The sequence below is a fragment of the Salmo salar genome, chromosome ssa11 (genome assembly GCF_905237065.1).
Source record: "Salmo salar chromosome ssa11, Ssal_v3.1, whole genome shotgun sequence".
In the NCBI taxonomy this organism is placed as follows: domain Eukaryota; kingdom Metazoa; phylum Chordata; class Actinopteri; order Salmoniformes; family Salmonidae; genus Salmo; species Salmo salar.
In genome coordinates this window covers 29,437,501-29,465,070 of record NC_059452.1, presented here as the reverse complement: position 1 = coordinate 29,465,070, position 27,570 = coordinate 29,437,501, and the positions used below count along the sequence as shown (strand labels likewise).

Below are 27,570 nucleotides of genomic sequence, written 5' to 3'. Positions count from 1 at the left end.
GAAATCTGTCCTTTGGTCTGATGAGTCCAAATTGTAGATTTTTGATTCCAACCGCTGTGTCTTTGTGAGACGCAGAGTAGGTGAACGGATGATCTCTGAATGTGTGGTTCCCACCGTGAAGCATGGAGGAGGAGGTGTGATGGTGTGGGGGTGCTTTGCTGGTGACACTGTCATTGATTTATTTAGAATTCAAGGCACATTTAACCAGCATGGATACCACAGCATTCTGCAGCGATACGCCATCCCATCTGGTTTGAGCATAGTGGGACTATCATTTGTTTTTTGACAGGACAATGACCCAATACACCTCCAGGCTGTGTAAGGGCTATTTGACCAAGAAGGAGCATGATGGAGTGTGTGTGTGTGTGTGTGTGTGTCTCCAGGAGGATCATAGTCTCCAGGAGGAACATTGTGTGTGTCTCTCCAGGAGGATCATTGAGCGTGTGTCTCCAGGAGGATCATTGTGTGTGTGTTTTCAGGAGGATCATTGTGTGTGTGTTTTCAGGAGGATCATTGTGTGTGTGTCTCCAGGAGGATAATTGTGTGTGTGTCTCCAGGAGGATCATTGTGTGTTTCCAGGAGGATAATTGAGTGTGTGTCTCCAGGAGGATCATTGTGTGTTTCTCCAGGAGGATCATTGTGTGTTTTCAGGAGGATCATTGTGTTTCTCCAGGAGGATCATTGTGTGTCTCTCTAGGAGGATCATTGTGTGTCTCTCTAGGAGGATCATTGTGTTTCTCCAGGAGGATCATTGTGTGTCTCTCCAGGAGGATCATTGTGTGTCTCTCTAGGAGGATCATTGTGTGTCTCTCTAGGAGGATCATTGTGTGTCTCTCCAGGAGGATCATTGTGTGTCTCTCCAGGAGGATCATTGTGTGTCTCTCTAGGAGGATCATTGTGTTTCTCCAGGAGGATCATTGTGTGTCTCTCTAGGAGGATCATTGTGTGTCTCTCTAGGAGGATCATTGTGTGTCTCTCCAGGAGGATCATTGTGTGTCTCTCTAGGAGGATCATTGTGTGTCTCTCCAGGAGGATCATTGTGTGTCTCTCCAGGAGGATCATTGTGTGTCTCTCTAGGAGGATCATTGTGTGTCTCTCCAGGAGGATCATTGTGTGTCTCTCCAGGAGGATCATTGTGTGTCTCTCTAGGAGGATCATTGTGTGTCTCTCCAGGAGGATCATTGTGTGTCTCTCCAGGAGGATCATTGTGTGTCTCTCTAGGAGGATCATTGTGTGTCTCTCCAGGAGGATCATTGTGTGTCTCTCCAGGAGGATCATTGTGTGTCTCTCTAGGAGGATCATTGTGTTTCTCCAGGAGGATCATTGTGTGTCTCTCCAGGAGGATCATTGTGTGTCTCTCCAGGAGGATCATTGTGTGTCTCTCTAGGAGGATCATTGTGTTTCTCCAGGAGGATCATTGTGTGTCTCTCTAGGAGGATCATTGTGTTTCTCCAGGAGGATCATTGTGTGTCTCTCCAGGAGGATCATTGTGTTTCTCGAGGAGGATCATTGTGTGTCTCTCCAGGAGGATCATTGTGTGTCTCTCTAGGAGGATCATTGTGTTTCTCCAGGAGGATCATTGTGTGTCTCTCTAGGAGGATCATTGTGTGTCTCTCCAGGAGGATCATTGTGTGTCTCTCTAGGAGGATCATTGTGTTTCTCCAGGAGGATCATTGTGTGTCTCTCTAGGAGGATCATTGTGTGTCTCTCCAGGAGGATCATTGTGTGTCTCTCCAGGAGGATCATTGTGTGTCTCTCCAGGAGGATCATTGTGTGTCTCTCTAGGAGGATCATTGTGTGTCTCTCTAGGAGGATCATTGTGTGTCTCTCCAGGAGGATCATTGTGTGTCTCTCCAGGAGGATCATTGTGTGTCTCTCTAGGAGGATCATTGTGTTTCTCCAGGAGGATCATTGTGTGTCTCTCTAGGAGGATCATTGTGTGTCTCTCCAGGAGGATAATTGTGTGTGTGTTTCCAGGAGGATCATTGTGTTTCTCTAGGAGGAACAGTGCTAAGCTATGCTGCTGTCAGAGGTCATCTCCATCATCTATATTAATGAGCTTTATCATTAGACAGCTCTGTGCCGTAATCCAATATGGGACGACACACACACATGCACACACACATACACATACAACCCCTACTGCCCAGCACAGGGACTGAGCCTCAGTGAGCCCAGGCCTTAAACCACCCACTGGAAGGCAATTAAGAGTTTAACCTGGATGCAGCCTGGAGAATCCAGAGAGAGACTCCTCAGTCGCCAGTCAAATAGAGCAGGACACAGCAGAAAGAGATAGTTGCAGGAGAGATGGAGAGGTTGTGGAGAGAGGAAGAAAGAGAGAGGAAGAGAGACGGACACAGAGAGAGAGAAAAGGAGAGAGACAAAGAGAGATGGAGAGGGTGTGGAGAGAGGAAGAAAGAGAGAGAGAGGGAGAGGGAGAGAGAGGGAGAGGGAGAGAGAGGGAGAGAGCGAGAGAGACAGACACGAGAGAGAGAAAAAGAGAGAGAGACAGAGAGAGAGAGAGATGGAGCGATATTCGACAGAGAAAGAGAGCAGAATCAACAAGGATGGGACAAGAGTCAGAAGAAGAGGTTGAGCGAGTTGGAGCGAGGGAGCGGGGGTAGAGAGATAGAGATAGGTAGAGAGAGATAGAGATAGATAGAGAGCAGCAGCACTAGGCTAAGCTCAGTGCAGTCAGAGTACACAGCATCGCCTGGCTGAGAGAAAGGTCATCCCCTCATCCTCTCCAAGGACTTCCTTAAATAAAGTCTCCTATCCTGCACTTTCCTGAGCAAACAACCTCCTCCGTTCTTTATTAACTAAATATGAGCCACTCTGACCGGGGGACAAAAATTCAATATTTTCCACACCAAATATTTAAACCAAGCAAATAAACAGATAAATAAATAGACCTCCCCTGCTGACGGAGGAGGACGGCCAGCCCTCTGGATGTAATTTGACGGCCCAGTTATTTGGAGGGCCAGAGCCCACAGCTACTCATTTGAGGACCTGTCAATCAAAGCAAGAGCGAAAAGCGACGCCGGTGTTGTTGCCTTAGAGGTGTGTATGAAAGGTGTGTGTGTGTTTTTGTGCGTGTTGTCACACACACACACACACACACACACACACACACACACACACACACACACACACACACACACACACACACACACACACACACACACACACACACACACACACACACACACACACACACACACATCCTTCTTCAAGGTTGGAGCAGATAAGGTGAACGTCTCTCTTTATGAATACATCACACCATCCCCCCTCCTCTCCTCCCTCTCTCCTCTCCTCCTCTCATCCTCCCCTCCTCTCCTCCCTCTCTACTCTCCTCCTCGCATCCCCCCTCCTCTCCTCCCTCTCTCCTCTCCTCCTCGCATCCCCCCCTTCCACTCCTCCCTCTCTCCTCTCCTCCTCTCATCCCCCTCCTCTCCTCCCTCTCTCCTCTCCTCCTCTCATCCCCTCCTCCTCTCCTCCCTCTCTCCTCTCCTCCTCTCATCCCCCCCTCCTCTCCTCCCTCTCTCCTCTCCTCCTCTCATCCTCTCCTCCTCTCCTCCCTCTCTACTCTCCTCCTCGCATCCCCCCTCCTCTCCTCCCTCTCTCCTCTTCTCCTTGCATCCCCCCTCCTCTCCTCCCTCTCTCCTCTCCTCCTCTCATCCCCCCTCCTCTCCTCCCTCTCTCCTCTCCTCCTCGCATCCCCCCTCCTCTCCTCCTTCTCTCCTCTCCTCCTCTCATCCCCTCCTCCTCTCCTCCCTCTCTCCTTTCCTCCTCTCATCCCCCCCTCCTCTCCTCCCTCTCTCCTCTCCTCCTCGCATCCCCCTCTCTGGGCCACCTATCAAAACATCTTAATGCTGGCCTAATAGCCGGAGCCTTCATCGCGTTGTGTTCGCTGTCCAGGAGATGCATTAAACATGATGACCGTGAGAGAGAAGAGAGGTGCAGCGGCAGAAAAAGTGACATGTCTCGGCTAATTCCACCCGGCTGATTAAGTTTTAAACGTCAGGTCCGTCCTCTCTGGGGAGACTCACAACACTTTTAGCTTCTTTTTTTCTCATCTAAAAAGAGGATGAGAATTGCTTGGCTAAGGCTGTTTTCTCTCTCTCTCTGGCCAGCCCGTCAGGCAGGCACGGAGGAAGAGGCCAGTGACATCAAACAGGCATATTAGATGAGATGTATACTGAACAAAAATATAAACCCAACATGCAACAACATTCAAAGTTTTTAATGAGTTGCAGTTCATATAAGAAAAGAAGTCAATTGAAATAAATTAATTAGGCCCTAATCTATGAATTTCACATGACTGGGCAGGGATTTACATTTACATTTTAGTCATTTAGCAGACACCCTTATCCAGAGCGACTTACAGTAGTGAATGCATACATTTCATACATTTTTTTTTTTCTGTGCTGGCCCCCCGTGGGAATCGAACCCACAACCCTGGCGTTGCAAACACCATGCTCTACCAACTGAGCTACAGGGAAGGCAATATACCGTAGCCATGGGTGGGCCTTGGAGGGAATAGGCCCACCCACTTGGCAGCCAGGCCCTGCCAATCAGAATGAGTTTTTCCCCACAAAAGGGCTTTATTACAGACACAAATACCCCCCTCAGACAATCCCGCAGGTGAAGAAGCCAGATATGGAGGTCCTGGGCTGGCGTGGTAACATGTGGTCTGTGGTTGTGAGGCCTGTTGTATGTACTGACAAATTCTCTAAAACGACGTTGGAGGCAGCTTAGGGTAGAGAAATGAACATTTAATTATCTGGCAACAGCTCTGGTGGACATTCCTTCAGTCAGCATGCCAACTGCACGCTCCCTCAAAACTTGAGACATCCGTGGCATTGTGTTGTGTGACAAAACCGCACATTTGAAAGTGGCCTTTAATTGTCCCCAGCACAAGGTGCACCTGTGTAATGATCATGCTGATTAATGAGAAATGCTCACTAACAGGGATGTAAACAAATTTGTGCACAAAATTTGAGAGAAATAAGCTTTGTGTGCATATGGAAAATGTCAGGGATTTTTAATTTCAGCTCAAGAAACATGGGACCAAAACTTTACATGTTGCATTTATATTTTTGTTCAGTGTAGATGATGACTCAATTATGCCTGGCTTCTCATTGCTGTGCTATCTTGGCATAAGTAAATAGAGCCATTCTAATCCCACTAATATGGATGGCAGAGTGCTAACTAGGCTAACACCGCTATCTAGGCTAACACCGCTAACTAAGCTAACACCGCTAACTAGGCTAACACCGCTAACTAGGTTAACGCCGCTAACTACCGTAAATTCCGGACTATAAGCCGCAACTTTTTTCCCAGGCTTTGAACCTCGCAGCTTAAACAATGACGCGGCTAAAAAACGCATTCTGTGACGTGCTCAGTTTTTTGGCGGCATGAAGCTTTCATTAGACCAATGAAATTGCCGAACGGGTTAAGGTCAAACAACTTTTTTGTTTACTGTTTAGATTAAATCGAGCGCTCTCAAACTTCCCATCATTCTGATTACGGTAGTCATTTTGTCACCCTCATCATGGCAAAGACACGGAGAAATGCATATGATGCAACTTTCAAGTTGAAGGCGATTGATCTGGCTGTTGGAAAAGGAAATAGAGCTGCTGCACGGGAGCTTGGTCTTAATGAGTCGATGACAAGACGTTGGAAACAGCAGCGTGAGGAATTGACTCAGTGCAAAAAGACAACTAAAGCTTACTGCTAATTTTTTATTTTTTGTTACAAGCCGTGTTTCGTTAAAGCCTATTTATTTTTGTTACAAGCCGTGTTTCGTTAAAGCTTACTTATTTTTGTTACAAGCCGTGTTTCGTTAAAGCCTGTGTAAAGTTGATTTGTTTCAATGTACCGGTAGGCTTATTTATGTTCAAAATATATATATGTTTTAAATTCAGTGGGTGTGGCTTATATTCAGGTGCGCTTAATAGTCCGGAAATTACGGTAGACTAACACCGCTAACTAGGCTAACACCGCTAACTAGACTAACACCGCTAACTAGACTAACACCGCTAACTAGGTTAACACCGCTAACTAGGCTAACACCGCTAACTAGGCTAACACCGCTAACTAGGCTAACACCGCTAACTAGGCTAACACCGCTAACTAGGCTAACACCGCTAACTAGGCTAACACCGCTAACTAGGCTAACACCGCTAACTAGGCTAACACCGCTAATTAGGTTAACGCGCTAAGGAAGTGAGACAGAAATAAGCACAAACAACTCAGGGGAATCGGGCTCAAAAAGAAGCTGTGAATCTGAATGAGAGAGGAGAGGGAAGTAGTGGAGGTCTCTCTGGCCCTCAGACAGGCAGAGCCAAGAGGAAAAGCTTGTCAAGCTGAAGACTAAGAGTGGTGACCAGAGTGATGGAAATGGTAATGTTTTGGAGCAGCAGGCCTCTGGAGCTAAGGGCTGGTCCAGGGCTGGACATGTCCACTGAAGACCCAGCCGGGGAGTTGAGGAAAAAGTGGGTCAGAGGACTTCAGAGCCACTAGTGAAGATCAAGGCTGGAGAGAGAGAGGCCCTGTAGGACAGACAGGCTGGTGACCAGAGCCAGGCCACAGCAGTGTCCCACGAACATCATATATGCTACATATATGCCCCCCCCTCCACACACACACACACACACACACACACACACACACACACACACACACACACACACACACACACACACACACACACACACACACACACACACACACACACACCTTGCCCTCTGGAACTCATTAAAGCCAATAAGCTCTTGCGATCAACAACAACACTTAACTTAGACTCCCACAAACAGTGCTACCACATTCATCCTAATACTTACTGAACTGAGTGCTTGTGAAGCTGTTAGAAGCCATACAGACCCACACACAGACGATGTGAAGTCTAGGGGATGGTTTGTTTTACTTTGAAAAGAGGTTTTGGAATTCAGCAACCCATCTGACCCTGTTGGGTCTTGCAAGGCTGGTAACACTGCTGGGGGTGGAAGAGAGACGTGTGTGTGTGTGTGTGTGTGTGTGTGTGTGTGAGTGTACAGAGGGCCTATCTGCTAATGAGCTGGTAGACAGAGCTTATGGTTTTGACTGGCCCTCTCATTCCGTTAGCAGAGAAACAGGACCTGTATTATGTGCTGATCATGTGGAGGCTCGAGGCTCCCCTGTTTCTCTACCTGCCTCAGTAGTCTAATGCTTCTGGGCCTAGCATTGGAACATGGAGGGGCTGCTCTGGGGAGCTATTGTCACAGACTATAACCCACTCATCAGTCAAGTCAGGAGAGGAGAGGCTGAATGGATAAGGCAGACGATGAAGAACAAACAAAAGTCAGTGAAGATGTTGAAATATCTTCTCCATGAGGAAAAAGGATTGATGGAGATGAAAACAAAGCATGAGCTGTTTTGTACATGAACGTACTGGGAAGAGAGATCATTTATTGCATTGGAAATCACAGCGAATTTAGCATGACAAATTTACCACTGCAATTTTTAAGGCCATGATTTTGGTACAAATAAAGCATTACATTTTACAGTATGTCATCAATTAGCTAGAATAGGTCAATAAGTCAATGTTGTGTCGTTGTGTTGACCAGTGCTGGTCTCTGTCATTGATAAATGATCATGGGCCAGCCCACTGCTGACAGAGACCTCTGAGTAGTGATACCATCTACCCCTGACTCCTACTATTACTACTGCCTAGGGCCACCAACCAGCATACAGACCATGTGCACGCACACACAAACACTCCCTTCCAAACCCCCCTTTCATCCAAACCCCCCTTTCATCCAATCACTGACCACCCACCCACCCACCCACCCACCCACACACACACACACGTGAAAGGGATATGACCCCAAACCGATACTTTCCACAACACACACCTGGTTATTTTGTCTTCCCTGCCACCTATTGTTGGCTTAATTGAGGCTGGGTTGGTCTGTTGCCTGCTGACCTGGCCAGAACAATGCATACCTGTGCCTCCCCTCTAGCACAATGTCTCTTCAAGTGGGACCGTTTCCCAGCAGCCCTGGGGCCCGGCCAGGCAGGGGGACAGTATATACCCAGCTAGGCCCATCCATCACTCAGTCACTCAGCCACTACAGGAAGTAGTTAACATGGCCAACCTATGGGGCTGTTGGACAGGGGAAAACACACAGAACAATGGCCATACTTCATCATCATCAAACCCCACGTACATCAATCAATCAGTCTGGTGTGTTTGCTCAACTAATTCAGCCGGTTCACTCTTGGATCAGGGAGGGAGGGAGGGGGTGAGAGAGAGATAGAGAGAGGATGATAATGTTAGTGTTTTGTTCTTCTACATAGAGTCATTGTTAGATCCCACTGAGGTGGTGGGTATCACTATACATGGGTGGTTACCTCAGTACTATACTACATGGAGCTAGCTGTATCTAGGCCAGGGTTAAGGGTTGAGAGTGTGCATGGCCTTAGGTAGTTGGGTAGAGCCAGGTAGAGCAGTGAGACAGGTCTCCATGGTTGTAACTTAGCTACAGTAGACTCTTTCCTCAGCTTGGCTGGGCTTGTGGCTTCAACTGACTGTGTAAACCCAGCAGGCCCTTCATGGCGGGAGAGGCCTATAAACCTGCATATGGGTGTATTATTATTTTATGAGTAATTATTCAGTTAAAAAGGCCTTTCTACACACCGGTAGTGTGAAAGAGCAGCCCTTACATTTAGCTATAGAGACAACCAGTTCCAATTATAACTACTGTTCAAAATATGAACTTTTATTGACTGTGTTCATTACTAAATGAAATAAATACACAGAAGAAATACTCTTCTCGTTTAATGTCTAAGAAATATACAGTCACGTACAGTACATCATAGTAGAGAGAGCAAGCTAGAGTAGGAGAGACACAATGGCCCGTCTATCTGCCTTACAGAGACATGGCTAGGGCTGGGACGGCCTGGCAGAGTAAGTCGATGTACAGAGTGGCCTGAAACCCAGGGGTTAGTTGTGCTGCAGACACACTTGGGCTAATTTGTTTGCCAGTGAAATAGGCTAAAGAGGCCAGTAAATAACAGGAGTTGTACAGATGGCTGCCAGGGCATCCCATCTATCTGGCAGGGAGAGAGAGAGGCCAGGCGGTGACAGGGCATGCAGGCCAGAGAACTGTAACTCACACTCACCTGACAAATGAGTCTCAATTCACTGCTCAAATACACTCCGCGAAAAGGTAAAACACATTTAGATAGCCGAATCACACAACCTGGTAAATGGAATGTGTACATGTGTAAATGTGCATGCACGCACAATAGCACAGGCACACACAAATACACACACGGACACACAGACACGTGGCGAGGCCAAAGTGGGATACAGTGCGATGATGAACATGATGCAGGAGCCTTGGACACAACAGAGAGCACCACACAGAGAGCACCACACAGAGAGCACCACACAGAGAGCAGAGGGTCATAAAACACTGCCTTGGTTTATTTACTGCTTTCCTAAATCTTCAGACAGACAAGCTGAGCTGTGAAACACAGAGCACATAGTTGTTCAACTCAACAATACAGCCAGTATACAATCTCAACCATCATACAAAAAGATTAAGCAAGAGAACAACATTTTGGCAACCGTTAACATTTGAAATTGGAAAAACTTCCAGAAGTAAAAAACTATTTTTAGAAGTGCATTTTTAACACTATATATCAGTTCTACTTCCTGTTGATATAGATAGATATATAAAGAAATTGGTAACACTTCAGTTGAACTGAACACCATGATCTCTTCATAACCCTTCATAAAAATGTCCTGACCATGTTATAAAGCTTCATACCACGAGCCATAACTTGTCAACACATGCCATAAAGCTTCAGTTATGACAATGACACAAGCTATGAAGCGTTATGACATGTTTACAACATTGTTATAAAGGTATTATGGTGGCTAGTTCAAATAAAGCAGGGCTGCCCAACTGGTGGCCGACGGGGGGGGGTTTATTTGGTCCCCAAGTTTTCTAAGCAAAAAAATAATAAAATGAGAATAACTTATTATAATTCCCAAGTATTCCCACGCATAATAGAGAGACAATTAATCGTGTACAAATGTAACCAAGGTTTGAAATGATTCCGTTTTAGTCAAATATTATATCTGTTTGGGCTTCTTGGGGTCAATTTACAGTCTACAAATATTTGTATTTCATCCCGAGGCTGAATCTAGTTGATGATCCCTGAAATAAAGTGTTACCAAGAAATAAAAAAGAAGGCTGCTCTGCTTGGCTATGACAACAATCCCATTTCCACCCATAGCTTCTCTTTCCTGGCTGGTTTTGTCAGAAGCCGTGGATCTGAGTTTCTGGCCTGCAGCGCTACAGGGAAAGTGGTGCTCTACACGCTTTAAGACTAATTAAAAGCCATTGAAAAGCTGCAATTATGAAGAGAGAGTGGCAGTTGGGATGGGGATCCTTCTATCAGCCACACATTATAGTAGCTGTCTGCCTGGGCAGCCTTTCAGCCCTACATAAACTGTCTGCCTGGGCTGCCTTTCAGTTCTACAGTAGCTGTCTGCCTGGGCTGCCTTTCAGACCTACAGTAGCTGTCTGCCTGGGCTGCCTTTCAGACCTACAGTAGCTGTCTGCCTGGGCTGCCTTTCAGACCTACAGTAGCTGTCTGCCTGGGCTGCCTTTCAGACCTACAGTAGCTGTCTGCCTGGGCTGCCTTTCAGACCTACAGTAGCTGTCTGCCTGGGCTGCCTTTCAGACCTACAGTAGCTGTCTGCCTGGGCTGCCTTTCAGACCTACAGTAGCTGTCTGCCTGGGCTGCCTTTCAGACCTACAGTAGCTGTCTGCCTGGGCTGCCTTTCAGTCCTACAGTAGCTGTCTGCCTGGGCTGCCTTTCAGACCTACAGTAGCTGTCTGCCTGGGCTGCCTTTCAGACCTACAGTAGCTGTCTGTCTGGGCTGCCTTTCAGACCTACAGTAGCTGTCTGCCTGGGCTGCCTTTCAGACCTACAGTAGCTGTCTGCCTGGGCTGCCTTTCAGACCTACAGTAGCGGTCTGTCTGGGCTGCCTTTCAGACCTACAGTAGCTGTCTGTCTGGGCTGCCTTTCAGACCTACAGTAGCTGTCTGCCTGGGCTGCCTTTCAGACCTACAGTAGCTGTCTGCCTGGGCTGCCTTTCAGACCTACAGTAGCTGTCTGCCTGGGCTGCCTTTCAGACCTACAGTAGCTGTCTGCCTGGGCTGCCTTTCAGCCCTACAGAGCAGACTAGAGACAGGCCTGCAGACAGAGGCCTGCCTACTAGAACCTAGAGGCCTACTAGACTCTGATGTCCTTTCCTCTCTAACACAAACATCTCCCAGCCCCGATACAGGCCCTATCCCTATCATACTGCTTCACACATATACAATATCACATACTGTAAATACTGCAGTGACACACACACACACACACACACACACACACACACACACACACACACACACACACACACACACACACACACACACACACACACACACACACACACACACACACACACACACACACACACACATCTTAGTAACACAAAGTCATGCCCTGTGAGATTCTGAACAAGAAAGTTGTGAAATACAGGAAGTGAATGGACATTAGGATACAACAGTATAATTAGAACAACATTGAATTAGAAACAGAAAGTATAAATGTACTACATATATAGGATTTTAATTTGATCACCCTGTTGTTGCAGGAAATGTCCTGCACTGCAGGAAATGCAAACATGTAGTGTATTCAAGGTTTAAAAGGATTTCTGAAGTTTGTAATTTCCACTTGAAAATGTCAGACTTGATTTGCCCTAAGTAAAAATATATCAACCCCTACAAAAATGTCCATTAATTATAATTTCCTGTTGCTGCAGGATAATTTTCCTGCTGTGAAAAACTGGTCAAATTAAGATCCTACATCTGTATGACTATTTGTCATATCCATACACAAAGCTGGTTAAATGTAGAAAAGAAACAGAACATTCATTGAAATAATACATTCCTACACATTCAGTTTTAATTCTGCAGGTTATCCACATTACCATTGTGAGACTAGTTCCAATATCAGCTATAGCATGTTAGCAAAGCACTACTCAGGGTTCCATCCTCATGTTGCAGCCATGTTGGGTCCATCCAAGCAAAGCTAGATGAGACTGGTTTGGGCAGGGTGGGGCGAGGTACAGGGTTAGGTGGGGTTCAGGGTGGGGAAGTGTACCCCCAGTGGAGGACGTTGACACCATCAGGAGTTGGTAGGTCCTGTTCTCCTCCTCTGTCCTCACGATAGAGGCTGTTCAGATGATAGGGTGACTCTCTTGCACTCTTCCTCCTTCTCTTTTCTTTGTGTCCCATCCATCACATCCTGACAGGGGGAAAGAAAACACAAGCCCAGTCATTCCTCCATCCCTCTATTCACAGCCCATCCAGTCACTCACTCCGTCTGTTTGACACCAAGTCATTGAGATGTCAGAGTGCAGGCAGGGCCGGAACACGGCCACACACTGTAATTAACACACAGACTGAAGGAGCCAAAGTCTGCATTCCAAATGGCACCCTATTACCCTTATAGTGGGCTACTCTGGACCAGGGCCCATAGGTATCGGGTCAAATGGAGCGCGCTACATGGGGAATAGGATGCCATTTGGGAAACATCTAATGAGCCAAGCAGAGAGCCATGGTGGCTATGAAAAGGCCAGCGTACTGCAGAGTAATGTCTGCTGAGTTTAAATGCCAACAGGATGGGATAATTCAACTGTATTTATGACTAAGGAAGAGAACGGCTGACCAGAGAGGCAGCAGTTACAGAAAAGAGGGTGGTGGCAACACCACGTAGGTCTATGAAGGAGATGGTTAAGTATTGTTGTATGGTGACAGGACAATCAAGGAGCTACAGGGAGGTATGCAGACTCATATAAGTGAGTTATTTAAGTGTGTGTTTATGTGTTTCTGTGTGCCTGTTTCCGCTTATGTGTCTGCGACCGACCTCCAGAGGAGTGACTCCACCCTGTTGATGATGTCAGCCAGGTCAAAGGGCAGAGGCATGCTGGGGTCGTCGTCGGCCCAAAACGGCCGGTCCACGGGGGCCTCTTCTGGGGGCAGGGTCTGGGCCAGGCTGGAATGGCACCTAGAGGGACAGACAGGGACAGGAAATAACAGGACAGGTCAGACACTCCTCTGGACATAAATCACCTCCTATACAGACGCCACCATCATTACACATTGTTACACAGAAGCAATGTAAATCAACAGTGATGGTCCACTGTATAACAAAGCAAATGAGATCTGTATCTGACTGATAGTGAGTTTGAGCAGATCACACAATAACGGGAGGTAATTGTTGGGTGAGTGTGGAGTGTGTGTGGTGTGTTTTCTGTAAACACACAGGGAGGACCAATGTGTGTTTGACCAGGAGGCAGTAGGCTTGTGTTTCCTCTCCTGTTCTCTTTATGACTCCCAATTAGACTGGTTCCTATTAGACCCTGCAGGGTGTAGGGCTGTGTGTGTGTGTGTGTGTGTGTGTGTGTGTGTGTGTGTGTGTGTGTGTGTGTGTGTGTGTGTGTGTGTGTGTGTGTGTGTGTGTGTGTGTGTCTGGGGTAGGTAATTGATCTGTTTGAGAGGTGATGAGTCAGGAATGTTTTGTATGCAGCCCGACATGGGTGTGTGATCTGTGTGTGTTGTGGTTTAAACCGTCAATATGATGACAAAGCAACAGTATCCTCATAGTCCAGTGATTAATAGTAGTAGTAGTCTCTATGGGGGTGCCACAGGGTTCAATTCTTGGGCCAAGTCTTTTCTCTGTATACATCAATGATGTCGCTTTTGCTGCTGGTGAGTCTCTGATCCACCTCTACGTAGACGACACCATTCTGTATACTTCTGGCCCTTCTTTGGACACTGTGTTAACAACCCTCCAGACGAGCTTCAATGCCATACAATTCTCTTTCCGTAGCCTCCAACTGCTCTTAAACACTAGTAAAACTAAATGCATTCAACCGATCGCTGCCCGCACCTGCCCGCCCATCCAGCATCACTACTCTGGACGGTTCTTACTTAGAATATGTGGACAACTACCTAGGTGTCTGGTTAGACTGTAAACTCTCCTTCCAGACTCACATCAAACATCTCCAATCTAAAGTTAAATCTAGAATTGGCTTCCTATTTCGCAACAAAGCATCCTTCACTCATGCTGCCAAACATACTCTCGTAAAACTGACCATCCTACCGATCCTCGACTTCGGTGATGTCATTTACAAAATACAAAATAGCCTCCAATACCCTACTCAATAAACTGGATGCGGTCTATCACAGTGCCATCCGTTTTGTCACCAAAGCCCCATATACTACCCACCACTGCGACCTGTACGCTCTCGTTGGCTGGCCCTCGCTTCATACTCGTCGCCAAACCCACTGGCTCCAGGTCATCTACAAGACCCTGCTAGGTAAAGTCCCCCTTTATCTCCGCTCACTGGTCACCATAGCAGCACCCACCTGTAGCACGCGCTCCAGCAGGTATATCTCACTGGTCACCCCCAAAGCCAATTCCTCCTTTGGCCGTCTCTCCTTCCAGTTCTCCGCTGCCAATGACTGGAACGAACTGCAAAAATCACTGAAACTGGAAACACTTATCTCCCTCACTAGCTTTAAGCACCAGCTGTCAGAGCAGCTCACAGATCACTGCACCTGTACATAGCCCATCTATAATTTAGCCCAAACAACTACCTCTTCCCCTACTGTATTTATTTATTTATTTTGCTCCTTTGCACCCCATTATTTCTATTTCTACTTTGCACTTTCTTCCACTGCAAATCTACCATTCCAGTGTTTTACTTGCTATATTGTATTTACTTTGCCACCATGGCCTTTTTGCCTTTACCTCCCTTATCTCACCTCATTTGCTCACATTGTATATAGACTTATTTTTCTACTGTATTATTGACTGTATGTTTGTTTTACTCCATGTGTAACTCTGTGTTGTTGTATGTGTCGAACTGCTTTGCTTCATCTTGGCCAGGTCGCAATTGTAAATGAGAACTTGTTCTCAACTTGCCTACCTGGTTAAATATAGGTGAAATAAAAATAAAACATTTATGCTCCAGTCATTTTCACACCGCCAGATGGTTTCTCTGGAAAGCCCTCTCCTTTCATCCAGTCACAACAAGAGAGACAGATAGAGAAACAACCCTCTGATGTTAATACATGGTGTTTCTACAGTACTCTACTTTATATGATTAATGGATTATGACTTCTACTGTTTCCACCACCTAGTCTGTTGGATCAAAATGATACCGAAGCATCACGGTATGAGACGTCTCAGTAGGAATCAGTATTGTATTTACACAGGTGACTTAGTGGCAGTCTGGACTGTCAATGTAAATCTGTCTTCCATAGTGACAGATGAGGCTGACCCCTGACCTGGAAGTGAAGGAGGGGATGGGCGGGAGGGGCCAGTGGTGGTGGGGGGTTGTGGTCACAGTGTGTGTGTGTGTGTGTGTGTGTGTGTGTGTGTGTCACAGTTACTCCTTACTTCACTATCTCCTCCTCCTTCTGAAAAAGAAGCTGGTTGGTGTTCGACTCCCTGTCACCCTACCTCCCCCCATCCCTACCCCAGGCATCCTGCTTCCCCCTGCCTCCCCACCCCCCCTACAGGCTCTATGGTCCCTAACAGGGATGTGACGGGGAGGTTGTTAATGTGGCCAGGGAACAGGCAGTCCAGGCCGTCCCTGCCTCAATTGGCCGTTCTATATTTCAACCAAGGGCCACTTAATGCTGGAGTAGTTGTTCAGCTAAGTGGTACCATTCAGCTGTGGTCTAACCCTCTGATAGGTAGTGCATTACACCAAGAGGATGGTATTAACATACACCATCCACATATATCTTCCAGGCCTCAGATCAGAGGCCTGATCATAGAATGTGTTAACATGCTCTAAGTACCATTATGTAGCATATGACTTGATAAATAATAGGATCAGCTGACCTTGGGGCTGCGCGACAAGACATGGGTCTAAATGTTCTCATGATTTATTTAGGGGCAGAATTAAAGGAAGCGCCACTTCAGAGAGAGGACGACGGACACGCCAGGCATAAATATAGAACTGGATGAAAAGAGTCACAGACACACAGAGAATAGAGATACGCATCACAGGCACACATTCTGCTTACATCAGCGGACCGACACCAAAGGCCATGGGAACACAAATTAACTATTCATGTTAGACTGGTACAATAGAAAACACTGGCCTCTTTTCTGCTGTCCTGAACAAGGATATGAAGATAGACAGTGTAAATATGTGGTGAAGTTCATTATGTAGTAATACTGTACTCATCTGACAAAGAATCTAACCGTATTAAACTGGAATGGAGAGATCTTATTTAACCAGAGATGCAGTAGTTATGAGGATGACAGTTGTGTCAAATATAAAAAGAGGCAAGGACATTCAACCCACCACCTCCAATAGCTGCAAATACCACACCTTCACTTAACCGCTAAAATGGAATGAAATAATTCAATATCTAGTCTGGTACCTTAAACTCTCACAGAAATGCATTGTGAGCCACAGCACTATACACATTCTCACAAATCACCACTTTCCCCTGGGAAAACAGTACCTTAAAGGTAAGGTCAAAGACAAAGAGGAGGGAGAGAGGGATGGAGAAAGAGAGGCAGAGCTAGAGGACTAGGAGTGTGTTTGTGAGTCTCCAGTGTTCCAATGGATTAACCCTAGACAGATATGGGCTAACTATCCCATCTGGTGCTCTCTCGCTCACTCGCTCAGGAGAGATTGGCAATACAATCAGTCATTTCAATTTGCCCTGAAACCCTATAGCCCAGCAGGCCTGCTCAAATAGTATGTTAATGTGAAAGGAATCTGAGCTTCTATCGCCTTTTATTCCACAGAGGCCTTCTATAGTGCAGCCACACACTGCACTTGAACTGTTTTGTCTGGCTGCCTCCCAAAAGGCATCCTATTCCCCATATAGTGCACTACTTTTGATCAGAGTCCTTTAGCCCTGGTTCAAAGTAGTGCACTAAATAGTGAATAGGATGCCATTTGGGCTGCAAGGTCTGTGGCAAGGAGGGGGCTATAGGGCTCTAGCTGGCGAAGAAGCTCACCATAGGGCCCAGGCTCTGGCCCCACACTGCACTGCTCAAACTAACCACTTTAGCTAAAGTGAGTGTTAATTATGGACAGGCAAAGCAGTCAATAAAAGGTTAATGTAAAAGTCAAAGGATAAATTCCTTTAAGCATTGCATCATTCCACCATCTCCACGACCGACGCGGTGCTCGCAGGTCTCTCCTAATCAATACGTTTTACTGTAATGCGCTCCCCATCGATTTCCCCCTGGCTCAGCCCTCCCTCCTCTATTTCCCCCTGGCTCAGCCCTCCCTCCTCAGCCCACTCACTGCCCTGCCTGGTAAAGAAAGGAGAGGGAGAGAAAGAGAGGGGGAAGAAAAAGAAATCCATTGCTGCAAGTAAATAAAACGATTAACCTCTGCTTCACTTTGTGTTCTCTCTCTCTCTGTGTGTGTGTGTGTGTGTGTGTGTGTGTGTGTGTGTGTGTGTGTGTGTGTGTGTTGGGAGTGCATGGTTGGTCCAGGGATCAACATGATCAGCATCAGGAACCCTCCATCTCTCCACTAGCCATGTCATTGTGCTGAATCCACTCCTGCAGCCAGGGCCATACATTAAAAGCCTCTCTGCTCTTAACAGGATGGAGATCCGCCTAATAGACAACATCAGTGCTTCCGGCTCATGCAATTACACTGATAAATGCCACGATTGTGTCAGGCCAAGTGAAAAAAAAGCAGGCTAACATAGATAGCAGACAACACTTATTGTGTTATTGCGACAGGAGATCATTTGTAACCACACATGGGAGTAAATGGAGACTGTTTGATAAAGACATTATGTAGGTAGGGTGGGGTTGCTGCCTGACGGAAATTACTTTTAAGGAGATGGGTTGTGATATCTCTCTCTTTGTGTGTGTGAGTGTGTGAGTGAGTGAGTGAGTGAGTGAGTGAGTGAGTGAGTGAGTGAGTGAGAGAGAGTGTGTGAGTGTGAGAGAGAGTGTGTGTGTGAGTGTGAGTGAGAGAGAGAGAGTGTGTGAGTGTGTAAGTGAGTGAGAGAGAGAGAAAGAGAGAGAGAGTGTGTGTGAGGGAGTGTGTGAGTGAGTGAGTGTGTGAGTGAGTGAGTGAGTGAGAGAGTGAGTAAATGAATGAGTGAGTGTGTGTGTGAGTGAGTGAGTGAGTGAGAGTGTGTGTGAGTGTGTAAGTGAGTGAGTGAGTGAGAGTGTGTGAGTGAGTGAGTGAGAGTGGGTGAGTGAGTGACAGAGAGAGAGTGTGTGTGAGTGTGAGTGAGAGAGAGAGAGTGTGTAAGTGAGTGTGAGAGAGAGAAAGAGAGAGAGAGTGTGTGTGAGGGAGTGTGTGTGAGTGAGTGTGTGAGTGAGTGAGTGAGTGAGTGAGAGAGTGAGTGAGAGAGTGAGTGAGAGAGTGTGTGAGTGAGTGAGAGTGTGTGAGTGAGAGTGTGTAAGTGAGTGAGAGTGTGTGAGTGAGTGAGAGAGAGAGAGTGTGTGTGAGTGTGAGTGAGAGAGAGAGTGTGTACGTGAGTGAGAGAGAGAGAGAAAGAGAGAGAGTGTGTGTGAGGGAGTGTGTGTGTGAGTGTGTGTGTGTGAGTGAGTGAGTGAGAGAGTGTGTGAGTGAGTGAGAGAGAGTGTGTGAGTGAGTGAGAGAGAGAGTGTGTGTGAGTGTGTAAGTGAGTGAGAGAGAGAGAGAGTGTGTGAGAGTGAGAGAGTGAGAGAGTGAGAGAGAGAGAGAGAGAGAGAGAGTGTGAGTGAGTGAGAGAGAGAGTGAGTGTGAGGGTGTAAGTGTGTGAGAGAGAGAGAGAGAGAGAGAGAGAGAGAGAGAGCGAGAGAGAGAGAGAGTGTGTGTGAGTGTGTGAGAGAGAGAAAGAGTGTGAGAGAGAGAGAGAGAGAGTGAGTGAGTGAGTGAGTGAGTGAGTGAGAGAGTGTGTGAGTGAGAGAGAGAGAGAGTGTGTGAGTGAGAGTGTGTGAGAGTGAGTGAGTGAGTGAGTGAGTGAGTGAGTGAGTGAGTGAGTGAGTGAGTGAGTGAGAAAGAGTGTGTGAGAGTGAGTGAGTGAGTGAGTGAGTGTGTGAGAGTGAGTGAGTGAGTGAGTGAGTGTGTGAGAGAGAGAGTGTGTGAGTGAGTGAGTGAGTGTGTGAGAGAGAGAGAGAGAAAGAGAGAGAGTGTGTGTGTGAGTGTGTAAGTGAGTGAGTGCTTGAGAGAGAGAGAGAGAGAAAGTGTGTGAGTGAGAGAGAGAGTGTGTGTGAGTGTGAGAGAGAGTGTGTGAGTGTGTGTGAGTGTGTAAGTGAGAGAGAGATAGAGAGAGTATTGAAATTTACATGTTTTTTAGAGTGAAGTACATCGGAAAAAAGCATAAGAAAACTGCAAGACCGAATAGGAGACAAAACAAGCAACAAACAAAGAAGATAGGCTTTTGAAAAAGTAACTATTTTTCATAAATTGTACAGTTATCTTAGCTAGCTGAATTGTTTACCAGTTGCTAAGCAGTTGCTAGGGACTCTCCTGGAAGAAGCTAGCTAGCTAACAAAGAATAACAAAATATCAAGTTAACAGAAGAAAATAAAGACAATATAAGGACAGAAGAAAAAGGACATCAAAGTGAAACAGTCCTCTAAAGACACAAGAGACAATAATACAAGAAACAACACTTATATTGCAACATTGTAGCCAACATCACCAGCGTTGCTATGGAAATTGTTGACCCACCAGACATCCAAACAGAGAAAGCTAAGAACATTTTCAAAGGTTTATTGATGGGACAGAACCATGAATGCCTGTTTGCAGATCTTACCAGTTGCAAAACAAGAGCAAATTTAATTTGTAATACCAAACGAGAGCACATATGGAAAAGGGTTATTTGCAACCTTCAAGAGGAGGACACTGTCCAAAAACTAAAAGAAGCGATGAAACAGTTCAGGGAGGAGAGCAGAGCAGAGCATCTATTGCTAAATTAGAAAGCAGAATGGACAAACTGAGTCAGACAAATGACGACCTCAGAGACCATCTGAGCACAACAAGAAAGGAGCTAGAACAAAGAGAGAGGTACATTGACACCCTCAACCAGCAGCGAGCCATTATGTCCTCTGCATGTAGAGAACATGTCCACCAGCTTGGCATAACACAAGCAGAACCTGAGACCAGCATGGCCTCCACCACCCAGCCTGATGACACTGCATCAGCCTACCAGTCTGCTCCAGCCCAGGTCAACCTACCAGCCACCCTGTCTGCCCCAGCCCAGGTCAGAATTACCAGCCTCCCAGTCTACTCCAGCCCAGGTCAGAATACCAGTCTCCCAGTCTGCTCCACCCAGGTCAGAATACCAGTCTCCCAGTCTGCTCCACCCAGGTCAGAATACCAGCCTCCGAGTCTGCTCCAGCCCAGGTCAGAATACCAGCCTTCCAGTCTGCTCCAGCCCAGGTCAGAATACCAGCCTTCCAGTCTGCTCCAGCCCAGGTCAGAATACCAGCCTCCCAGTCTGCTCCAGCCCAGGTCAGAATACCAGTCTGCTCCACCCAGGTCAGAATACCAGCCTCCAAGTCTGCTCCAGCCCAGGTCAGAATACCAGTCTCCCAGTCTGCTCCACCCAGGTCAGAATACCAGCCTCCCAGTCTGCTCCAGCCCAGGTCAGAATACCAGTCTCCCAGTCTGCTCCACCCAGGTCAGAATACCAGCCTCCGAGTCTGCTCCAGCCCAGGTCAGAATACCAGCCTCCCAGTCTGCTCCAGCCCAGGTCAGAATACCAGCCTCCCAGTCTGCTCCAGCCCAGGTCAGAATACCAGTCTCCCAGTCTGCTCCACCCAGGTCAGAATACCAGCCTCCAAGTCGGCTCCAGCCCAGGTCAGAATACCAGTCTCCCAGTCTGCTCCACCCAGGTCAGAATACCAGCCTCCCAGTCTGCTCCACCCAGGTCAGAATACCAGCCTCCCAGTCTGCTCCAGCCCAGGTCAGAATACCAGCCTTCCAGTCTGCTCCAGCCCAGGTCAGAATACCAGTCTCCCAGTCTGCTCCAGCCCAGGTCAGAATACCAGTCTACCAGTCTGCTCCAGCCCAGGTCAGAATACCAGTCTCCCAGTCTGCTCCAGCCCAGGTCAGAATACCAGTCTCCCAGGCTGCTCCACCCAGGTCAGAATACCAGTCTACCAGTCTGCTCCAGCCCAGGTCAGAATACCAGTCTCACTGTCTGCTCCACCCAGACAATCACCCACAACTGCAATCCTTATTGATTCAAATGGGAAGTTCTTAGTCCAGGAAAGATGATTCCCTAGACACCAGGTGTATAAGTTCTGGTGTCCTACAACTGACAGTGCAATGCAGCTACTCAGTCAGACCAGGATTGACACCCCCGACAACATCATCATCCACACTGGCACAAACCACCTTCATGCCAAAGGTGAAAATGTATCTGGGGCAGTGAGAAGAGTGGCAGAACGGGCACAGGCTATGTTCCCAACAACCAATATAGTTGTGTCCACCCTCCTACCAAGAAAAGACTTCCCAGGACAGTTGATGGACAATATAAATCAACAGATCACTGTGGACTGAGCCTCACTGCTCAACGTCAGAACGGCTCACCACCCCACTCTGACATGTCAACACTTATACCATAATGTACATCTGGATCAGGACAGTATCAGAACCTTTGCCAAGGACCTAAAACATGCAACACTTGGCAGGGACCCACACACCTATCACCCCAGCAACAGAGGTCCCCCGCCCCACATTCTGAAACAACAGTACCTCCACCATCCCCAGGAGAGAAGAGCCAGACACGGCTTATTACAGCACAGCTCTACTAGACCAGGCCCAACACAGCACAGATTTACCAGACCAGACCCGCCTCAGGACAGCACGACTAGACCCGTCCCATCACAACACAGCTCTACTAGACCAGGCCCATCACAACACAGCTCTACTAGACCCGTCCCATCACAACACAGCTCTACTAGACCCGTCCCATCACAACACAGCTCTACTAGACCAGGCCCATCACAACACAGCTCTACTAGACCCGGCCCATCACAACACAGTTCTACTAGACCCGGCCCATCACAACACAGATCTACTAGACCCGGCCCATCACAACACAGCTCTACTAGACCCGGCCCATCACAACACAGCTCTACTAGACCCGGCCCATCACAACACAGCTCTACTAGGCCTGGCCCATCACAACACAGCTCTACTAGACCAGGCCCATCACAACACAGCTCTACTAGACCAGGCCCATCACAACACAGCTCTACTAGACCAGGCCCATCACAACACAGCTCTTCTGGACCTGGCCCATCCCAACACAGCTCTGATCACTACTCCAGGGTCGGACAGAACCCTGTCCTTCAGAGAAGTACACCACATGATGCAGTCCACACCATGTATCATTCAGATCATCAGCCTACATATGCTGAGGTAACCTCTGGCAAAAGACACCTAGAACAATCAGAGATAGGAGAGGTGCGCCAACTACTGCAACTAATATGCAGACCCTTTGATTCTCACACACACACACACACACACACACACACACACACACACACACACACACACACACACACACACACACACACACACACACACACACACACACACACACACACACACACACACACAGGGTTGCAGATTGCATTGTACTTATTTTTTGTGCAATCCTTTTCCATTCTTATTCATTTGTTTACAACTATTCTTAATTTTATTGGCACCGGTATTATAGTATTATAGTAATGTATGTATGTATGTATGTATGTATGTATGTATGTATGTATGTATGTATGTATGTATGTATGTATGTATGTATGTATGTATGTATGTATGTATGTATGTATGTATGTTATTATTTTGTTTTTTTTCAATGTACTTTACTCAAACCAGTGAATATCACTTCTTGTAAATGAGATCATTAACTATCAGCTCTTGGAATATCCAGGGCCTATACTCTTCACATTTTGGTTATAAAACAACAAATCCAGAATTGATTAAAAACATCAAGGGACAGGACATCATAATCCTACTGGAAACATGGTGTCGTGGAGACATAGATACTCAGTGTCCCTCAGGCTATAGAAAAAGTTTACTACCATCAATCAAACATAAAAATGTTAAATGGGGCCGAGACTCAGGTGGAATCATCATTTGGCATAAGCAGGACTTAGCACTGAATGAAATGAAAAAAGGTACCAGTCACATTTGGCAAAAACTTAACAAAGGTACAATCTACTGTGACAATGATGTATACATATATGCAGCTTATGCTCGTCCTTCAGATTCACCATATTTTGATGATCAGTTTTTCGACAATCTCCACACAGAAATCATTACATTTCAGGCAGAGGGTAAAGTGCTTATTTGTGGAGATTTCAATGTGAGAACAGGTTCTGAGCCTGACTACACTGATGCGGGAGGTATCCACCACATATTTGGACACTCCTCCTTGTACAGTAGCCTTATTATAAATAATAGAAACAGTCCTGACCAAATACTGAACAAAAATGGGAAGGAGTTAGTGCATCTCTGTCGAGCCTTAGGCCTGTACATGCTTAATGGTAGAATCAGAGGGGACTCTTTAGGTCAGTTTACTTACTGCTCAGCTCTTGGGACAAGTGTAGTCGATTATGCCATCACTGACATCGACCCCTCCTCCATTAGTGCATTCACTGTCAGACCACAGACACCATTGTCAGATCACAGTCAGATCAACGTGTTTCTGAAGAAATTAACTGGCAATACTCATTAAAAAACAGCCCAATAAACTCTACAACATAAACCAATCCTACAGGTGGGCTCCAAACAGTGCAGAGAGATTCATTGAAACGTTGAACTCAAATGAAATGATGAACTCTATACAGTTTGTCAATAACTCACAATACCAAAACAATAAAGATGGTGTCAATTCGGCTACTCAAAACATCAACTGCATATTCCAAAAAGCAGCATCGAAAGCACATTTGAGAAAACCAAAGAAATGCAACATCAGAAACAAAAAACAAAATGGTTCTGATAAATGGTTTGATAGTGAATATAAAACAATTACAAAACACCTAAGACAAATGTCAAACGAAAAACATAAGCAGCAAAACAACCCAGAGCTACGATATGAATCCTTTGAAACTCTGAAACAGTATAAAGAAACACTGAAACGCAAGAAATTGAATTATACCAACAAGACACTTGATGAAATTGAAAACGCAATTGACCAAAATCAGTCTGGGACATGTGGAACAATTTAAGCACAACAAAGCCACAAGAATTAGCCATACAAGATGTAGGAATTTGGAAAACGTATTTTGATAATCTATACAATAAAGATGGTGTCAATTCGGCTACTCAAAACATCAACTGCATATTCCAAAAAGCAGCATCGAAAGCACATTTGAGAAAACCAAAGAAATGCAACATCAGAAACAAAAAACAAAATGGTTCTGATAAATGGTTTGATAGTGAATATAAAACAATTACAAAACACCTAAGACAAATGTCAAACGAAAAACATAAGCAGCAAAACAACCCAGAGCTACGATATGAATCCTTTGAAACTCTGAAACAGTATAAAGAAACACTGAAACGCAAGAAATTGAATTATACCAACAAGACACTTGATGAAATTGAAAACGCAATTGACCAAAATCAGTCTGGGACATGTGGAACAATTTAAGCACAACAAAGCCACAAGAATTAGCCATACAAGATGTAGGAATTTGGAAAACGTATTTTGATAATCTATACAACAACATCCCACAAAAAGACTTACAACAGAACCAATTAGAAATTAAAGAAAAATTGAACATCCTTGAATCAGTCATTTAAAAACAACCAAAATCCATTAGATTACCCAATAACCCAACAAGAACTAAATGAAAAGCTCAAATCTATTAAATCAAAGAAGGCTTGTGGTCTAGACAACATCAGAAATGAAATGCTGAAAAACAGCACACCTGAGTTGCAAAATGCTGTGCATAAATTGTTCAACATGGTTTTAACTTCTGGCTGCTTCCCTGATGTCTGGAACCAGGGGCTCATCTCCCCTATCCACAAAAGTGGAGACAAATCAGACCCCAATAATTACAGGGGAATTTGCGTAAACAGTAACTTGGGAAAGGTTTTCTGTAGCATTTTGAATTCAAGAATTCAAACCTTTCTTCAAGAAAAAAATGTAATAAGTAAATGTCAAATTGGCTTTCTCCCTAACCATCGCACTACTGACCATATATACACTCTACACACACTAATTAATAAACACGTCCACCAAAAAAAAGAGGGCAAAATCTTTATTGACTTTAAAAAAGCATTTGATTCTATTTGGCACGAAGGGCTATTCTACAAAATTCTCCAAAGTGGTAAGGTGTATGACTTAAAAAAATGTATGTACACAGAAAACAAATGTGCAATAAAAATCAAAAACCAAAGAACAGAATTATTTTCACAATGTCGAGGTGTGAGACAAGGCTGCAGTTTGAGTCCAAATCTTTTCAACATTTATATCAATGAATTAGCAGACATGTTGGACCATTCTCCAGCCCCAGGACTCACACTATTTGACACAGAGGTGAAATACCTGCTATATGCTGATGACTTGGTACTTCTATCACCAACCAAAGAAGGTCTTCAACAGAACATTCATATTCTAGAGCAATATTGCCATAATTGGGCCCTGGCAGTACATTTCCAAAAAACGAAAATCATGATTTTCCCCCCAAAAAACAGATGTCAGAAACACAAATATAAATTCACCCTGAACAACACCATAATTGAACACACAAAAAATTACACCTACCTTGGTCTGACCATATCTGCATAGAGAAACTTTAATATGGCAGTGAATGCACTCAAAGAAAATGCCAGCAGAGCATTGTATGCAATAAAAATTAAATTATTCAAAATCAACATCCCAATTAGAATTTGGACCAAAATATTTGACAGTGTAATCCTACCAATAGCTCTTTACGGAAGAGAGGTTTGGGGGCCAGTCAATAAAATGGACTTTAAAATGTGGGACAAACATCCAATTGAAGCCCTACATTGAGAATTCTGTCGGAAAATCCTACAAGTCCAGAGAAATACACCAACTAATGCATGTAGGGCAGAATTGGGCCGCTTTCCAGTAATAATGAAATACAGAAAAGATCATAAAAATTTTGGCTACATCTAAATTCAAGTCCAAATTCAAGTCTGCAATTTAAAGCACTTCAAACCCATGAGCTAAGCCCAGAAACGAGCCCTCTCAGTCAGCTGGTGTTGGACCTCACCAACCAAGCTGACACCAGCACTGCTTCAAAAGAAAGAATTCAAATAAACAAAATCATGAACCAATCAAAGGACTCATATTTACAACATTGGAAAAACGAAACAAAATCCCAAAGCCGACTAAATTGCTATCTGACCCTAAACAGAGAATATGAATTGGCTGATTATCTCTACTCTGTCAGAGATATGAAGCAGAGACAGATCGTTACCAAGTACAGGCTGAGTGACCACCGATTGGCAATAGAAACCGGCAGACATAAAAAGACATGGCTACCCAAAGAGGAGCGTGTATGTGGTCACTGCACGACAGGGGAGGTAGAGACAGAGATGCACTTTCTCCTTTACTGTGATAAATATTCCTCACAAAGAGATTCCTTATTTACAGAAATGACTACATTTATTCCAAATTTGAACTTATTAAACCCAGAAGAAAAACTAAAAACACTGATGGGCGAAGGAGCAATGGCTCCTCTTGCAGCCAAATATGTATTTGCCTGCCATAGCCTGAGGGACACTGAATAATAACATCTGCATAGTAAGCAGTAACTTACTTATTATTACTATTATTGCTATTACTATTATTATTGTTGTTTATCATTCCAAATAGTAGTGGTATGGATGGTAATGGTAATGATAGCAGTTTAGTGATGGTGGTGGTAGTAGTAGTGGTAATGATGATAGTAGTTGTAGTACTGATGTAATGGTGAAGATGACCGTTATTTAGTTATAAGTTATAGTTTCATTTTCCATATTTAGATTTTTATATTTAATTTTGTATTAGTATTTACTGCCATTTTATATTATTATTTGTTATTGTTTATAATTTTATTACAATGTATATATTGTTGTTTTGGCAATATTGACACAATGTTTTTCATGCCAATAAAGCAGCTTGAATGTGAATTTGAGAGAGAGTGAGTGTGTGTGAGTGTGTAAGTGAGTGAGTGAGTGAGAGGGAGAGAGAGAGAGAGAGAGAGAGAGAGAGAGAGAGAGTGTGTGTGTGTGAGAGTGTGCAAGTGAGTGTGAGAGAGAGAGAGAGAGAGAGAGTGAGAGTGAGTGAGTGAGAGAGAGTGTGTGTGAGTGTGTAAGTGAGTGAATGAGTGAGAGAGAGAGAGTGTGAGTGAGAGAGAGTGCGTGTGAGTGAGAGAGAGAGTGTGTGTGTGAGTGAGAGTGAGTGTGTGTGAGTGTGAGAGAGAGAGCGAGTGTGTGTGTGTGTGTGTGTGTGTGTGTGTGTGTGTGTGAAAGTGTGTGTGAGTGTG

The 27,570-nt window shown here is 45.4% G+C and overlaps 1 protein-coding gene across 2 annotated transcripts in view; it reads right to left on the bottom strand.

Annotated features, from left to right (window-relative positions):
- Nucleotides 1-9,450: 9,450 nt before the first annotated feature.
- LOC106587580 (alpha-ketoglutarate-dependent dioxygenase FTO) overlaps nucleotides 9,451-27,570 on the bottom strand; it is a 162,446-nt gene continuing 144,326 nt past the window's right edge. For both annotated transcript variants that reach the window (XM_045689310.1, XM_045689311.1), the window contains exons 9-10: nucleotides 12,982-13,122; nucleotides 9,451-12,360 (exon numbers count right to left, since the gene is read on the bottom strand). In XM_045689310.1, coding sequence (XP_045545266.1) covers nucleotides 12,354-12,360; nucleotides 12,982-13,122 — 148 coding nt within the window. In that variant the 3' untranslated portion in view covers nucleotides 9,451-12,353. The remainder of the gene's footprint in view (nucleotides 12,361-12,981; nucleotides 13,123-27,570) is intronic.